Source organism: Trichosurus vulpecula, chromosome 5, assembly GCF_011100635.1.
Source record: "Trichosurus vulpecula isolate mTriVul1 chromosome 5, mTriVul1.pri, whole genome shotgun sequence".
Classification (NCBI taxonomy): Eukaryota; Metazoa; Chordata; class Mammalia; order Diprotodontia; family Phalangeridae; genus Trichosurus; species Trichosurus vulpecula.
Genome location: NC_050577.1, coordinates 55,922,931 through 55,940,745, shown reverse-complemented (window position 1 = coordinate 55,940,745; position 17,815 = coordinate 55,922,931). Strand labels below are relative to the sequence as shown.

Below are 17,815 nucleotides of genomic sequence, written 5' to 3'. Positions count from 1 at the left end.
AAGATGGGGGGGGGGTCGCAGGAATACTAGGAGACATAGAGGGACGAGGTGGTTAATGGGAAGATAATTCTCTTTTGTTGTATACCAACATAGATTTATCTACTTGAGAAGGATAGGGAAGGAAGAGGAAAAGGGACTGGATTGTGATTTACTGGTATAGGAAATAAACTGTATATGGAAAATTCCTTTACCAATGCATGTCAGTACTTTTTTGCAGCTTAGAATTTAAGAAAATTGCCTAGAGCATTGAGAGTTTAAATGATTTACCCAGGGTCAGAACCAGTATGCAGCAGTGACAGAATTTGAACCCAGGTCTTCTTGAGTGGGCAGGGGTTCACTTTCCACTAAACCATGCCAGTAACCAAATCATCATATTGTCTAGGTTACAGATATTATCCTGAGAACTTGTTCAGGGAGAGAATTTCTCTCTAGAAAGAGAATTAACACTTCTCAAGAGGGCTTGGCTTCAGATACAAATATATAAGAGTCTATAGAGGAAGTAAGAAGGGCAATGGGAATGCTTGTCCAAAGAAAGGGGTGTGTATGGTCTCACTGGGATCGCTCCTTAGGCATGCATGGCCACATACATACTGAAGCCAGGATTTTTGAGGAAAGGAAGTGATTAAGTTGAGGAAGAAGCAATGATCCTTACTCAGACATGCAGTCATAGAGATATGTTTTGGCTCATGAAAGGGGTAGTCAATTTGATGTCAAAAAACACATTTCCTGGCCAGATGTTACAAGTTAACTACATATGATTGTTCACAAGAGTAGTTTACATGTCATCCAATGTATTTCATTATTTATCTTCCTGACAGATGTATTTTTATGGGACCAACTTGGGATAACTAAGCATTAGTATGCAGGCAATTGAATGACTAATTCATGTAATTATTCTTATCAGAAGTGGCACAAAAATATGGCTCAGAAGTCCAAGGGAAGAAAATCTCCCTAACAGTCAGTGTTATTCATCAAAGAGATGCCTTGGAAAGGAAGAGCTGTGTGCTTGCTGGATAGATGGTGTGTGGGGAGAGTGCCTATTTACAGTTCTGGCTTTATTTCTCTTCTGGTGTTTCCCAGAGCAATTCACTCTATGGAGAAAGAAGTTACATCACAGCAAGACATGTGAACCTACTTGTGGCAAGGAATTAGCACCTTGTACCATAATACTGTCAGACCTTCTGAGGTGAGAAGAATCAGGGTGAGTCAACATTTAACTGGATGACTTCCCCAAAGAGCCAACGTGTTGCTGAAATAGTATTTATGCTGAAACAGAAAAAAACCCTTTCTTTTTAATACATAGCCAAGATTAACCCCAAGAAGTTGTTATGGCATTCAGAAATCATCTGCTACTGCTCCAGAGTAATCAGATGAGATATGTAACAGATGACCTAACTAGTCAAAGTCATCTACAATTTTAAGGCATTTCTAAATTGATTGGTACCATTCTATCATTAATATTACTTTTTACTTCAGTTTTCTCTATTCTTCCAGTCAGAGAATTTTTCACTTTTTGCTCTAAACTGTTCGTAATATAGCTAAGAACTAAGAGTTGCTGCATTTTTCTCTGAAAAAGTATCCCTTCTTCAAGGTGGATATGATGATCTCTATGCCATTAAAATATCTTTTTTTTTAGGATCGAAGATAGGATCTATGAATCAAATATTTATCGTTGTAACCTAGTTAACATTTTAACATTATTTTTTGCAGTTGCGTGATTTATATTTTTGTTCCACAGCTAATCAATACATTCTCTGTTTATAAGTCACTGGGGTAATTTTATGACAAAGCTTGTTGCCATCAGCTGAAGGAAATGGCATCTCGAGCTATTAGTTTATCTTCATAGGAGGGCACACAGTGATCACTCACCTGGTCTCTGGAGGCTTTTGCTATAACACTGGACAGCTGGCCCTGACTTCTGAACTCTTTTATAAGCTTGAGCTCATCTAACGCAGAGTTCTCTTTCAAGGGAAATGAATTTTGAATGTGAAGCAGGAAGCAATAGAAAGGAAAATTGAGACAAAGCAGGAAATTGGACTACAAGGTAAGTATCTAGGTAGATAGAGCTGCTATCTCAGCATCATGGCTGAGATAAAGATTAAAAGACATTTTGACCAAAGTAAAATCTAAAAGGCATTACTATCTATTGACACCACCCTAAAACTTGGACATTTGACTTAAAATAAAACAAATTTTTGAGAACTCAATTAAACCTTAAGGCTGTGTTTATACATACAAGCTAAAATAGTTACCATTGAATTCAAATAACTCCTAGCTGGCATAATAGATAAAGTCTTAAACTTGAAATCAGGAAGATCCAAGTTCAAATTCCACCTCAGATACTTACTAGTTGTGTGACCCTGGTCAAGTAACTTAACTTCTTTCAGCCTCAGTTTCCTCATCTCTAAAATGGGAATGATACTAGCCTCTTCCTCACTGAGTTATTGTGGGGAAAAAAATGATGCAACCTATATTTAGCACTATATTTGAGAAACCTTAAAGCACTATGTTAGCTATTATTACTATTACTGTTTTCAATAGAAATAATTTCTAAATTTCGCAATAATAAGAAAGGATTTGGGTCTGTAATAAAAGAACATGTAATGTTTATGTGGTGCTTTAAGATGAATCAAGTACTCTACATAGATTAGATCATCCGAACTTCACAGTCAAGTTACCTTCCGCGGTCACACAGTTAATGTGTCAGAGGTGAGATTTGAATCCACATCTTTGTGAGCTGTCAAAGGCCAACTTCTATCCAAGACTCCATCTAAAAATCTACTCTTGATTAAATAGTTCTAAGAACCTTCGAAGGAATTACCTAAATGCATTATTAAGATGGCTTTCCACTGTTGTTGTTCAGTCACGTCTGTTTTCTTTGTGACTCTGTTGGGAGTTTTCTTGGTAGAGAGCCTGGAGTGGTTTGCCATTTCCTTCTCTAGCTCATTTTACAGATGAGGAAATTGAGGCAAACAGGGTTAGATGACTTAGTATGTGTGTGTCTGAGGCCAGATTTGAACTCAGGATGATCAGTCTTCCTGATTCTAGGCCCAGGGCTTTATGCACTGCTCTATCTGTAGCACCACCTGGCTGCCCATTAAAATGGCTTACCTCTTTTCATTAAGTATCCTTAAAATGAGATAAAGCGACAGTTTGACCCCAAGTCACATATCTATCTCAACTTCATTTTTCTCTTCTACAGAATGAGAGGGGGTTGGACTAGATGATCTCCAAGGTCTCTTCCAACTCAAAAACTTTATGACTCTGAGTTCAGTATTTAAAACACAATGTAAAAGTTCGAGCTAAATTAAACCTATAAAATCTAATTTCATTTTGTCCATTAAATAAATAATGATAACTAATGTTTCTACAATGCTTTATTATTTAAAACAGAGGTTCTCAACCTTTTTTTTGAGGCATGGTTGTTGCAGTCCATGAACCACCTCCTCAGAATAATATTTTTAACTGAATAAAATAAAATACATAGTATTTCAAAGGAAATCAATTATATTTAAATACAATTATCAAAATTTTGAAAAAACCAAATTCATGGAGCCCAGGTTAAGAACACGGTTTTCCTCAAAGCCATAGGAGATAGGGGGATGTCATTATTTTTAATATGATATAACATAACATAACGTATCCCTGAAGAAAGACTAATTTTTGTCTTTGTATCTCTTTCACTGGACCTTGCCCATAGGCACTTAATAATTGTCTATTGGATTAGAATGAATCCCTACTTTACAGGTCAGGAAACTGAAGCTCATAGAAGTTAACTGACTTATGCAGAGTCATGTGGGTAATAGGCATTAGAGCTAAAGTTCACACTTAGGTCTTCTGATGTTATATCTTATATGGTTCCAAGGCCACCACAAAATTATACACCTCAATGAGAGAACCATAGTGTATTTTCAATTGGTCAGTTTCCATTTTGCCTTTAAGTTTTTTAATGTTGAAAACATATAGTAATATCTGTATATCTATATTACTATATACATAAAGCAAAACATATCTGACATAGGGTCAGATCCCTAAAAGTATTAGCTAAAAATTATCTAATTTGTTAGTTCAAATAAGCCCTTAGTAGAGACTTTAATTTCATGCATATACAGTATAAAATCAGCAGTTAAAGGATTGCATGGGTATGAGTGTGCCAGTATATATGCCTCTAAACCACTCGAATATTTTTCTACTCATCACATTCAGTTCACTGCAAATCATTAATTTTATGGATATGTACAACAAAATGTCACTGTAGAAATAAATTTCAATATTAGGGATAACTTCAACTAAGAGTAATTCTGATTGCCTTGTACTTGTATTCCTCTGCCATTTGTATTTGAATGGGAGTCTTTGTTCCCACATGATCTAGTCCTCGGTCTGCTTAAGTCTGCATAGTTAAGTCATTATCTCCTGTTTAATGACATCATAGTCTCTTACCATGGCAATGGCTGATGTCACCCCTTCAATATTATGACTTAAGTACAGGCTCAAGCACCAGAACAGATGGGCTGCAAGGGAGAAAAACCCTTGTTTAAATAAGATTGTTGCCAGAAGTAGGCTCAGAATTGCCAAGTGTAATTAAATTTTTATTTTAAAATACATTTCACAGTTTATACATGATAGGAAGAGGGTTGTTTTTTTTTTTTTAAACCATGTGAACTTTCCCACTGCCACACAGCACAAAAGAGGCTCTGGTTTTCCTGTAGGGCTACGCACAGTTCAAGGAAGTATGATATCTAGGAGAGTGAAGATAAATCTCATGGACATGGCAACCCTATTTGTTAAGGTGTCACATTTCATGGGAGTGGTGTCGCCGGCATGAAAAATTGCTTTTGAAAAAGAAAATTACTAGTGAAAGGTTTAGGTGGCTGTAAAGTACTAGCTGGAATGCATGATCCTCCACCTTTTCTTGAGCAAAGTGTCAGCTTTGCTCACGTAGCTGTATAAAGATAGCAATGTTGACGAATAGTTGATAAATCCTTAACATCACGATTTGTCATCACCTCCTCAAGATCTACCAAAAAGATACCATTGCTTCTCATGGTTCATGGTTGTTACACCAACACACTGAGGGACTGTGGACATTTTTATAAGGGAAGGCCTTGAGGTGAGAACAGAAGTCTGTGAGAGCCAAGAGTCATGTTGCCTTGTTGCTTAGAATGGCTACTGCCTATGTTGTTGTTGGTGTTGTTGAGTTGTTTTTCAGTTATGTCTGACCCTTCATGATTCCTTTTGTGGTTTTCTTGGCAAAGATAATGGAGTGGTTTGCCGCTTCTTCTTCAGCTCATTTTACAAATGAGGAAATTGAGGCAAACAGTGCTGTGTCCACTGTACCACCTAGCTGTCTCTATGAGAACACTACTTTGATCTGGAATTTGTTATACACACACACACTCTCATTTCTATACAGTCTTTGCCTAGTTGCCTAATATATTACATATACATGTCTATAAATACATGCATTCATATGTATATGTCTATAAACACGCATATATATGTACATTTATATAGATCTATATTCATGCATAATGAATTCCAGGTCAAAACAGTATATGTGTGCATGTATATGTACATACACACGTATATATACACACATATATGCATGTTATACATTACTAGGTACAGACTGTACAGAAATGAATCTATTTTACATGCTTGTGTAAGGGTCTATGCATGTCTTTTTAGACATATTTATAAAGAACAGGTGTTTTCTGCACTTTCTAAGGTCATACCAAGGACACAAGCAGTGACAGCCAGCAATAGAAACAGGAAAAAGTCAAGCACTCCAAGTGTTTTATCTTTTATGAATTGTTACTTGTTTATCCTTCATTTTTTTTCAGGCCTAGGCTGATTTCTTTTAATTCCTGATAATCCAGAGGGACTTGGCCCATTTTTGACTAAGGGGTAGCCTCTATTCTGTCTATAGGGTGTCCCTAAAGTCTGGACACATAGGCAATTGATGGCAATGTGGAGTTATTGCATCGGGTTCACGTGAATCTTGCAAAGCGCATCAACCCTTGCATCACAAATGATGGAAATCATATTGAAGATGTTATTTGCTAATATTCCAATTAAATAAAAGTTTCATTCATTTCTTGAAAATATGCATTTTTGCCCATGTGTCCAGACTTCAGAAACACCCTGTATTATATATAGGCCAAGAAAAAGTGATAATACTAATAGTGACCAGCCATTGCACTAATTAATATAGGATTCTAAATATTTGAAACCATGTTAGTTAGTAAAATTTACAGTGCCTGCATTTAAATACTTTCAGAAACATACTTTAATACTGAAAATTTCTAATTTAATTTAAATTATTTTAGATTATATACTTTAAATCTTAAATTTTAATTTAATTTAAAATAATTTGTTATTTTAACATATATACTTTAATACTTTTAAAATACTGTTTTTTACTATAAAACCGTAACTGTACTATTTTCTTTTCTGGAGAGGTTTTTCTGAGGGGAGGGGATGGGTGCTGAGTATTTGCCTGAGATTTCTTAGTGAATGGCATTAGGCTGATGCGTGAGCATGAAATACTTGGGCTGACGGGAGCTGAAAGATTCCTGTTTTAAGTGAGTCTTTTAGAATGTTAGTCCTTGTGGGAGACAAGCGCAGGACCACTCAGTCAATCTGGCTTTGCAAAAAGAAAAAGCTTCAGGAGTGGAACTTTTGAAGAAGAGTGGATGATAATTCATCATCTCTCTTCTAATTAGGAAAGTGAGAGAGTGTGTTAAAGCACCTCTTTCCTCCTAAGAGCTGTGTGAATGTGGCTTGAATGACTATAAGCAAATGAGATGGAGATTGGCATTCTCAGCCAATCCTCCATCTCAGCTTGCCTGGTTCTTTTTCTGTCTACCTTAGCTTCCTTTAGCTCCCTTTCAAACCCTGCCATCCCCAAGCAGGGATTTGTAAAAAGGAGTGATGTTCTGTTTTCCTGTACAGTTCATCCACCTTTCCAAAGTCTGGGCATTCTACTGCAAAATCCTTTGGGTTTGTTATGATAGATAACCAAGCAGCAAAAAGATCAAGGCATAGCAGCTGTTTATTGCCCTCTAGGGCGAATGGAAAATTCCCTTCAATTTACTGGTTGAGAGTGTCAGAGAAGCGAAATGGTGGTAATTTGAACTCAGGTCCTTTGACTCTAAATATAGTACCATATCGTCTACTGACAGCGCCTTAACCCTTTCTAGTTATTTTTGTTTTACATCCACTAATGAGAGGTTAGAGTTGTACTGGAAAATATCAGGCACATAGTTGCCTTAAATAACATGTGGAACTGAAGTCTTGCCCCACGTTAGGAATTAGGTATATGACATCACCATGGCATTATCTTCAAATACAAATGGTCTGTAGTAGTTTGGGAAGAGGTGGATAGGTAAAGTTCAGAGTCACTGGGATGCATGGTAAAGGAGGTTTAGTCAGTAAAATAATTGCTTTGAACAATTATAAAGACTTAAGATTCATTATGAATTACACGAATTTACATGAATCCCCTAAGCATTAACGTGACTTTGTAAATTTTACATTTGGGCACTTCCAATGGTCAAAGAGTAATGTTGTTTTCTAGGGTTAATTTCTAATGCTTAAGGAATGCTTTCAACAAGCTCACATTTCTTCAACCATTTATTAAGGGAACAGATGGTAATAGAGGCCCTGTTATCCACAGAAGCAGATTTATCTCGTCTGTCTGATATCTCTAGGTAAATGACCTTAAGCTGGTCACAAATAGTCACATGACAGCAATGTGGTCCAGAGGTCTCCTAGGAAGCCAGTCATTTATTAACTCTTTTGTGCTTGGGGGATGAAATATCCCCTCTGGACAGTGAGATAACATCTTTGAAGTAAATCACGCTATAGATGAATCCCATTAAATTGATACTTATGTGCCTTAAGAAAAATAATCCTAAGCTCTCGTGTGCTTTTGGATATATTAGAATATTTTATTTTAGTACCTCTAATTAGCATAATTTTGAAATTTTTTTTAAGGAAAAGAAAAAAAGGAATGATTTCTACTAAAGACTGTTGAGGCTGGATTTTTACTTTGCTGTTCAGCCCTCGCTATCCTAAAAGGGGCCAGCAGAGCCAAGCCACCACCTTGATTCGTTGCCATGCAACGGTAACAGCCTGTGGGCTCAAATTCTTCTCCATTATGCCTAAAGAGAATGATGGGGGGAAACAAAATTATTTTCTGCTTCCTTGCTGGATGCCTTGTTTTCTGTCCCCCCCTCCCCCGTTTTTTAGTGTTTCTATGTGCATTTTGTTGCATAAAGTATGTGCTCTCTGTGATTTATCCTCTATTATGAAAAGCCGAGATTCACACTTGGTGTGGACCAGATCGTACATACTGTCCGGCAGATCTGAGACTGGCTGTGAAAGGCTGACCTCGTCAAACTCCATCCTGGAAACTGCCTTGCTGTGAATATTCCCCTGCAAGAACTACAGCTGCCTGCTTGCTGCCAGCCAGCGGGCTTTTTCCCCCTGTCTACATTATGCTTTTTTGAATGTACTGCTTCTTTGAAAGCCATCTTACCCAGCTGCCTTCCCACTAAATGCACCTACATCTTCTCTTCTCTCTTTAAGTGTGGAGAACACATAAAATAGAAATAGACTAGGTGGAGGCATCAGAAATGTCCTTTCCACAATGCTCAGTACTTTCCCGAACTCGACTCTCCCACTCCATTCCATCCTAGATCATACTGAAGACACTGGCTGATGGTGAAGCTACCGACTAGCAATTATCATGAGTCTCTAGCCTTTCTCTTTCTTTCCTTATTTTCTCTCTCTTTCTCTCTCCCTCTCTTTCTTCCTTTCCTTTGTTTCTCTTCCTTCTTTCCTCTTCCTCCCTTCCTCCCTTCCTCTTTCTTCCTTTCTCTTCCTTCCTTTCTCTTCCTTCCTTCCTTCTTTGCACCTGTGATGGATTGCTACCCCATGGAAAGGCAGCATAGACTTGTGGAAAGAGAGCTGACTAGAATCAAAAGAACTGGGTTCAGATCCTGGCTCTGATAATTCTGTCTGGGTGAACTTAGGAAAGTCATTTAAATGCTCTGACCTTTGTTTTCTCATTTGTAACAACGAAGAGGCTTGATTAACAACCTCTCCCTTTCAGCTTTAAGTCTGTAGTCTATGATGTCTATGAAAGTTCTACTGTCAAGGGGGATGTTTCTCAGAACTCCTTATGAAAAGCTCTCTCCAGGCTTTGTCAGGTAACATTTTGTACTCCACCTCATCAATGCAGTGCCCTCTTTGAGAGTGAGAACTATTTTTTGTGTTCTTGTATTCCTCATAACACCTAGCACAGTGCCTTGTGGTTAGGGGGCATTCAACAAATATTCATTGAATGGAATTGAATTTGAATTGTCTGTCTACCCTCAAAGCTTTTTACTCAGCGCTGGCTATATAGATGCAAGAGATGGAAGAATCGCTGTTGAACCATCATCTCTAAATGTAAAAGATGATATCTCTGAATGACATAGCATCATTCTTTTCAAGTCAGAGGAGTCTGGTACATATTACTAACAATGGTCAGAGACAGGCCAGAGATATTATATAATCACTCGTTGAGATACAAATCTCCTGGTGACAGTGTTAAGTCAAAACATATTAGAAGTTTGCCGAGATGGCTAGGTGGTCAACATGAAGCCATCACAACTACAGAGATTGCTGGTTTTATTTTGATGGGCCTTGGCTTCCTCATTTTGGGGACACACTGTTTGAGTGATTTCTTTTTTTCTGCACAGGATTCTACAATATTTCTATTAAGGGGAGCAGCTATGTCCATAAATTCTACTGCATTATTAGTTAATCAAATAGCAGAATGTCTGGTCTGTTCATCAGGATTTGTCAATCTGTTGGGATGGCATTATTCCAGCGCGTATGATAACAGCTATTTTCTAAAATATTCTTAGCTTCATACTTAGAGAACTGTATTAATTCTTGTATCAATTACATTTAAGGGCTATTACTCATGGAAAATCTTAGCCAAATTGTTATGGCTGTTTATAAAATTCATCGCTGCAAATGTCAAATGCTCTCTGCTACTCAGCGTATATGTTCTTTGTCTCTCAGCCCTGGCACTGGGAGAATTCTCTGCCAAAGAGCCCGGATTTCCTGATTGGTGATTGACTCTCCCAAGACCACTACTTCAGGAAAGCCCCAGTGACCATGCTTCCCTTCATTCCCTATTGTCTGGCCTTCCCTTCTAATACAGATAATTTCATTGCTACAATGTACAGACGTACAGCCCCTCTTCTCACCATGTACCCCTCCCCCCACCCCCAGTTCTGGAATCATTCAACTCTGCCAATGTTCCTGGATGGGACATGTTAATCTCTGGCCCCACTCACTATCCCTGTGACTCTCAGGACCATTGCATCCCTCCTTGGCCACCATTCCCGCTATTGTTTTAGCACTTAGCAGGGAAACTCCTTGAGAACAGGGATTACCTTTGTTTTTGTTTTTTTATAATCCCTACTACTTAGCCCAATGTATAATATATAACAACTGATTAATGTGCGACACTGAGTAACTGCACACTGCACAATGGTACAACGTATAACACATAGTAACTGCTTAATAAGTACTTTCTCTTCCTCTTATTCATTCATTCATGAATTACTGAATGAACAGCTGGGGGTGGTGTAGTGGATAGAGCTCTGGGCAGGGAGTCTGAAAGACTAGAGTTCAAATACAGACATTTACTAGCTGTGTTTTTCTGGGTAAATCACTTAACCTCTATTTGCCTTAGTTTCTTCTTCTGTAAAATGGGGATGATAATAATATAACCTATTTCATAGTGTTGTCGTGAAGATCAAATGAAAGGATATTCGTAAAAAAAAACCCAACAAAATCTTAAAAAAACCCAAAACTCAGCAAGTTTCCTGTCACATAGTAGGTCCTCTATAAGTGCTTATGTCCTTCCCCCTTCCCTCTTACTCATTATCTTCCTTTAATATGGATCTGTGATTTCATTGCTCTTGGCTCAATTCACTGAGGAGGAAATTTTTTGTAAGCTTTTCAGCTTCAGTCACTCCTGCCAGGGCCTGTGCTCCAGGATTAGTGGTCATGAACTCAGGACAGATGTCCAGGCCAGAGTGAGGCATCAGAGAACTTTAATGAAAATCTACACTCTTGCTTTACACATTTTTTTTTACTCTTCTTGTTTTTATTTCTCATGGGCTTTTCGAAGAACCACCAATTCCAAAATGACCATCTCAAATCCAGCATGGTAATGTGGGAATGAAAGGCTACATATCAACAGTCTCTTGGGAGAACCCTTCCATTTACTCTTTTTATTAATGCAAGTTACTCTACAACTCCATACAATTACCTAATATGGTAAATTGTCCATGATTGTAATATAAAATCTTGCACATGTTTAAACTTGACAAACAGTGCTTAATTTCTATGACCATTGCAGATTGAAATGATTTGCTCATCTCCTGGTAGGCTAACAAAATAAACATCAGAACCTATAGGCTGATTAATTTGGCCATATGCACATATCAGGCTTTTTAGCTGTATTCTGAACAAAACTGGTTCCCACTTGTGATTAAAGATCTTCCCTGCCCATTAATACCATTAACAGGTCTCAAGCTGGTTAAGGGAAGCTTGAGTAGGAGAGGCTTGTTTGTAGGAAGGCCCATACCTTTTTGCTAATTAACAAAGTTTGTGAAGCTCTTGGGCTCTAAAAAGGGTATATGTACTCTGAAGGTAGCCATTAAGCTCTCTCTCAGAACTGGGGGAGGAAAGGACGCAGGTGTAATATCGATTAAGTTGGGAGTTTTTTTTTACTGTTTCAGAATGATAAATTAATTAAGTATCTTTGATTGAGCCTTACTAGGTGCAAAGCCCCAGGCCCAAACCTTTATCTACTAGGTGCTAAGCCTATGTGTGTGTGAAGCCCTGAGGGTCCTAAAAGAAGTTGCTAAGACCAGAGCCAATAGTAGGAGCCTGAGTTCTGGTCACTCAGATGATGTTTGATGAGGACTAAAGAGGGTATAAAAAGAGAGAACAGAGCTATTTGCTTGAGGCGCTCACTCCTGGAGGCGCAGGACTCTGGGCAGCTACTCTAAGAGCCTCCCTGCTCACCCAGATGTTGATGGTTTCTTGGTAACTATGAATTGTATTTGGTCTGTTTATAATGTATGTTTGTATTTGCTCTGAAGTTCAGGGTGCTGGCTTTTTCCCCTGAACTAAGTGAATTATATTTGTATGTTGGATTGAAATAAGATTGTTAACCCCTTAATATTGCTTTCCTTAGTAAAACAGATCAAAAGAACCTGTGCTGGCAGCATTCTTGTTGTTGGGCTTGTGTTGGTCTTTCACCCCCACAACAGCTGCTAGCCAAATTGTTGCAACAGCAGGCAAGCAGACAGCTAAGATTTGTCAGTGAGTATTTATGGGAAGACCCCAGCAGAGGGGAAGGTTATGGGATGGATCGGCTCCCTGCTGTGATACTGTGTTTTAAGTTCCTTGCTGTTATGATAAAGTGGGCTTACTGGTTTTGGGATGTAATTGCTGCTATGTTGAATTGGAGTTATTGGTTTTGGGATTTGATCCTCTGGTGTCTGAATAAATGTTTTACTTATTCTGCCTTCTATATGGAGAATCTCTTATATTCTGTGATACAGAACCATACAAGCATATTCATGGTCACTATTCATATTGTGACACTTGCCTTACTGATACACCATATAGCCTTCTTACCTGTCAAGGTGACACATAACTGTCTTGGAGATGTCTGCCCCAACTTCTTTCAAGATTCATATAATCTTAAAGGGTGAGTATGGATTCCTATCAGCATGGATGATAACCGGCCATCCAAGTAAGACTGTGCATGGGGCTGTTGCCTGAAGTACCTTATTCTTGCTTTCAGTGAGAGGCCAGGAACAGCCAATTTCTCCAATGTTTCCACACTTCCACATTCCACATCAGCTCCATGTAGTATTTCATTAATAAGAATATCAGTAAGCTAAAGAAGAATGAGAACACCTTATAAACAAAAGAGTATGTAAAAGTATGTGGTGAAGAAATCTAGTCAGCAGATATTTAATTCAACACCTATTTATTGAATACTTATTAGGCACTATTAAGTATGAAACAATGTTACATGATTCTTCCAACTCAAAGACTTAAAGCACATTTCCTACAGATTTTTCATAGGATGGGGCGAGGGTAGGAGATAGGATTCCAGACTGGTGATTTCATTGGTTTTTGGAAATTTCTTCCACTGCTATAAAGAAGCAATTCAACTCATCTTGTTTGAAGGTTTCCTGGGTGCACTGGTAGGTTAAACAACTTGCTCATGGTCAATTGTTTGTCCTTTATTCTTGAAGAGGACCAATGACACTACCAGGTTGATATCTTGACTTGCAAGTGAATTGGATTTAAGTGAGGCAGGGTTGTGCAAAGTCATCAGCTTCACTCTCTCTTCTAGGGTCAGTGAAGTCCCATGGCAGGACACAAGTCAGGACAACTGGTGAAGGCCCAGGATGCAGTGGATGACCTTAGCCTTTCTAAATTAACATCTTTTTCAGGCCTCAGTTTGTCTGAGGCAACACCCATTCAATAACTAAGGGCTGGGTAAGAATTGAGACAAAAGATGGCTTAGTTTACTGTCACAAAAACATCAATTTTGTTTTGTCTCACAGTCAGTTAGTTTATGTTAGAGGCAGAATTTGAAGCAAGAATTTCCTGATTTCAAGACTAGCACTGTAACATGCTGTTTTTCTTAATATAAATATTTAAAACTCTTGACTTTAAGATCAATTAACAAAATAAGGAAAAGAACAATTAGGTAATGCATGGATTGAGAAAGTAGTCTATGCCCAAACTCGAATGTCTGGCAGACAAAGGGACAGCTATGGAATATATTAAGTCTATGGTGAGCAAATCTGTTATTCCACCTTCTTTATTCAATCCTTTATCCCACACAAACAGAAAATACTATACACAATACATTTGTCCTATAACATTATACGTTTTGGTTCATGCATTTAAGATGGTTGTTAAAAGTAATTGGGAATGTGTGCAAGCATTGCTGGGAGAATAGAATGCAAGGAATATAGTCCATTCAGTTTTACCTACATATTTTGGAAAAGTAAAGTCCTCATGACTGAAGAAATGGAGAATTATAATTTTGAAAATGAACCCTCTGTCAAACAAATTTTAAAGATTAATTGTTCCTTGCAAAAATTACAGCTGCTCTGCTGTTGAATAGATGGTGGTAAATATATGCTTTGGGGAGTGTTTCTCTATTTCTCCCCATCCCGTAAAGAGTCATTCTTACTTCTCCTCTCTGAACTCATCCTTCTTACTCAATAACATGATACAGATAAAAACAGATGAGTAGATTCTCCTCCACAATCCCTCCAACCCCCAACTTCGTAAAGGGAGAGGTAAAAAAAACTTTCCAAACTTGCCAAGTCTCTGCCTGCCAAGTTTCACCCTACAGTGAATTTTTACTGCTGGGTTATTATAAAATCGTGAAGGAAAATTGAGCTTGTATAATTGAGCTTTATAATGAAAAACTGAGGTTTATAAACAGGCCATGGTACCACTACTGAGCATTGATACAATACATATGAAATATAATTATCATTATTTTGAATCTTTCAACATAGGGTACATCAAAATTTTCTTTGTTCAAAGTTTTCTTTATGAAGTGTGAATGATCCAGGGTTCAATCTCCATCTCCTTCTGTGCCCCCATGACTCTGTAGCATGTGCCATTGCCTCTGAGCCAATGAGATTTTCATTTGCTGCTGAAGTTCTCTGATAAATTAGGAGATAAACACAATACTACTCTAATCTTATGTGTAAATATTGATTAAGAATTGTTTACCTGCTCTATTGACATGACACGGTTCTTTGGAGAGGGTGTGGCACCCACATAAAATCCAGCGGCAGAGATCATATGGACCCCATTCTCTCCCATAGACCACTTCAAAGTCTTCACATCTTGACTAAGTGCATTGGTTGTATTTTCCATCAGAGCCCTGGACCACTGGCTTTGTAATTCAAAGGCTCTTCCTTGATGGCTTCAGTCTCCTGATTTAGTTGAAAGTTCTCATTGTGGGAATATGACTTCTTCTGAATTCAAAACAAGTTCCACATTATGAGGGGTTCCTTAGACAAAGCTTCTTGGCCTGAAGGAGGAGGGGAGTAGCTTCAGTCAAAGATCATGCTCAAGTGTTTGTGGTTAAAGTCCTGCCAAGTTGACCTGGTTCCATAAGGCCCCAAAACTGCCTGCACCTTGCCACTTAAGGAAGCCATTTCCAAGGACAGAATTTTAACAAAAATATTTTCTGAAAAAGAAAAAAAGACAAGTAGTCAGGTAAAATTTAACAGAAACACAAACCCCTTCCATCCATGGGAGGATGTGTGATTAGGAGCAGACAACTGGGACTGAGTCAATGAAATTAGAGATGTCATCTCACTTATCATCCTGCCAAAGTTAGGCTCTTTCTTACTATGTTTTTTTTGGAGCATTTAAAGTCCAGTCCAGTTTTAAGTGACAAGGGTGATAGAGAAGGCTCATACCACTTCCATTGGGATACTACTGCAAGATCTAATCACAGCCCCATCTGGAGGAAATATTTCTTGATATTCAGTCCACATTTTTCTTTCACTTAATTTCATCTCATTAGTCTTAGCTATGCCCTTTCAGATCCCCCTACCGCAATCCTCATTTTTCTTGCCCTCTCTAACCTTCAAGGTTTATACCAAGTTAAGAAGACTCTTCCATTAGTCATTGTTCAGATAAGGCATGCTTCTTACTTTACATTGTGTCCTTTAAAGAAAAGCTGGGAAAGGGAATCACATCCCACTTAACGTAGATTTTTCAGTATTTAGAACTGGTAAGGAGAGATCTTAGGAAATAATTTAGTCCAATGCTGTCATCACACGTACTGAAATCCAAGTCCAATGAGATTATAGATCATGCCCATGTCACACAGGTAACAAGAATCAGAGCTTAAATTAGAATTCAGGCCTGCCGACTCCAAACCCATCTCATGTCAAATATTCTCTACTATGGAGATTACGGAGGTTGTAGGGGACATAAGGAAGATTTTCAGCAAACCTCAAAAATGACTTTATAGATAATGATTCTCAGTTATATGTGAAATTCTTATTTTCGATGACAAGAACCTCATGATGCAATTAATTAACAATGATTTAAGTGTGTATCACATGTCTGTGTTCTTACTGTATGGCTACCTAGGTATTCTTGTGAGGGTACAGAAAGGTGAACTCACATTTAGGAGGTTTGGGTTTGAATCCTGCCTCAAACACTTAGAAGTTTTGTGACTGGAGGAGGGGGGAGATCAGTTACTCTGTGAGCCTCAATTTCTTCGCTTGGAAGTGGGAAAATGACAGAACCAACCACACAAGGTGGTAGTGAGGCTTAAATGAAATAATGTATGTAAAACACTTTGTAAACATTGGAGTGTTATATAAATGCCAGCTGTTATTTTTAAAAAGGAAACATGGGATCCCAGATTTAGAGCTATAAGGGACCATCTGGTCCAGGGGCTATTAACTTTTTGTATGTCATAGACCCATTTGAAGCCCATGGACCCCTTCTCAAAATCATGCATAAAATAAAACACGTGGGGTTCAAAACTAAACCAATTCTATTGAAATAGTTATCAGAATATGTATTTTTAAAAATTCATGGGCCCCAGGTTTAAAAGCATCTGAGGTTGAAAAGCCCTTATCCTACAATCTATTAGAAATTTGTTGTTCCGTTGTTTTCATTCATGTTCAACTCTTTGTGACCCTATTTAGGCTTTTCATGGCAAAAATTCCAGAGTAGTTTGCCATTTCCTTCTCCAGCTCATTGTACAGATGAAGAAACTGAGGCAAACAGGGTTAAGTGACTTGCTTGGGGTCACACAGTTAGGAAGTGTCTGAGGCAAGATTTGAACTTAGGAAGAGAGGTCTGTCATAGAATCCAGGTTTATAAAATCTTAACAGCTCAAAAGTGTGGGTATGACTGAGCTTAAGAAAGGAGATAGCATCAATTCAGTTACCAACTAGTTGCCAGTCACTGAAGTATTGTGGAGACTGCCAAAATATGGTTCTTGAGGAAATCCCATGAATTTGCCTGATTGGAGGTAAACTTTGGTTGCAAGTGACCAGTATACTTTATTGTTATCTGGTACTGTAATAACAAGGCCAAGATAAAGTTGATGGGTGACACTCCATTTCTGAGGGGAAGGTAACAGAGAATCCTGCTTTGGCTCAAAGGAACATAGCATTAACGGTCTTCACTCAATGATTGCTCATTACAAAAATTTCCTTCTTATGATGGCACACGTTTTGTTGCTAGGATTCTGTAGCTGTTTGGAGCTATTGGTTAATTCTTGGTGCCCACATGCCCAAGTTATTGGGTTCGATCTTCCATAAGGGCAGTTCGTTTTTCTGTTTTCTCCTCCTCTTTGCCCTCCTGGCTTCCTGGGCTTACTTCAAGTCCCAGCTGTAATCCCACTGTCCAGAGGATGCCTTTCCTTATCCCTCTTAAGGGATAAATGCCTTCCCTCACTTGCTTAAGTCCAATTTATCCTGCCTATAGTTTGTACACTATGCAAAACACAGCCGTATTTTCATGTTGTCTCCCTTGTTAGATTGTGATCTTCTTAAGAACCAGAACTATCTATTTCCTTTCTATGTAGTCTTGACATTTAGCACAGTTTCTGGCACATAGCAGGTGCTTAATAAGTGTTTATTGATTGACTAGTTCATGCAACAGCAGTAACAACAACAATAGCTGATATAGAGAGAGCTTCAAGGTCTGCAAAATG

General features: G+C 38.2%; 1 protein-coding gene across 1 annotated transcript in view; it reads right to left on the bottom strand.

The window, feature by feature from the left end:
- PTER (phosphotriesterase related) overlaps positions 1–15,284 on the bottom strand; it is a 46,757-nt gene extending 31,473 nt beyond the window's left edge. Inside the window, 4 exon segments of the mRNA XM_036760518.1 lie at positions 12,718–12,931; positions 12,934–12,982; positions 14,854–15,005; positions 15,008–15,284. Of these exon segments, the coding sequence (XP_036616413.1) occupies positions 12,718–12,931; positions 12,934–12,982; positions 14,854–15,005; positions 15,008–15,284 (692 nt within the window).
- Positions 15,285–17,815: the final 2,531 nt, after the last annotated feature.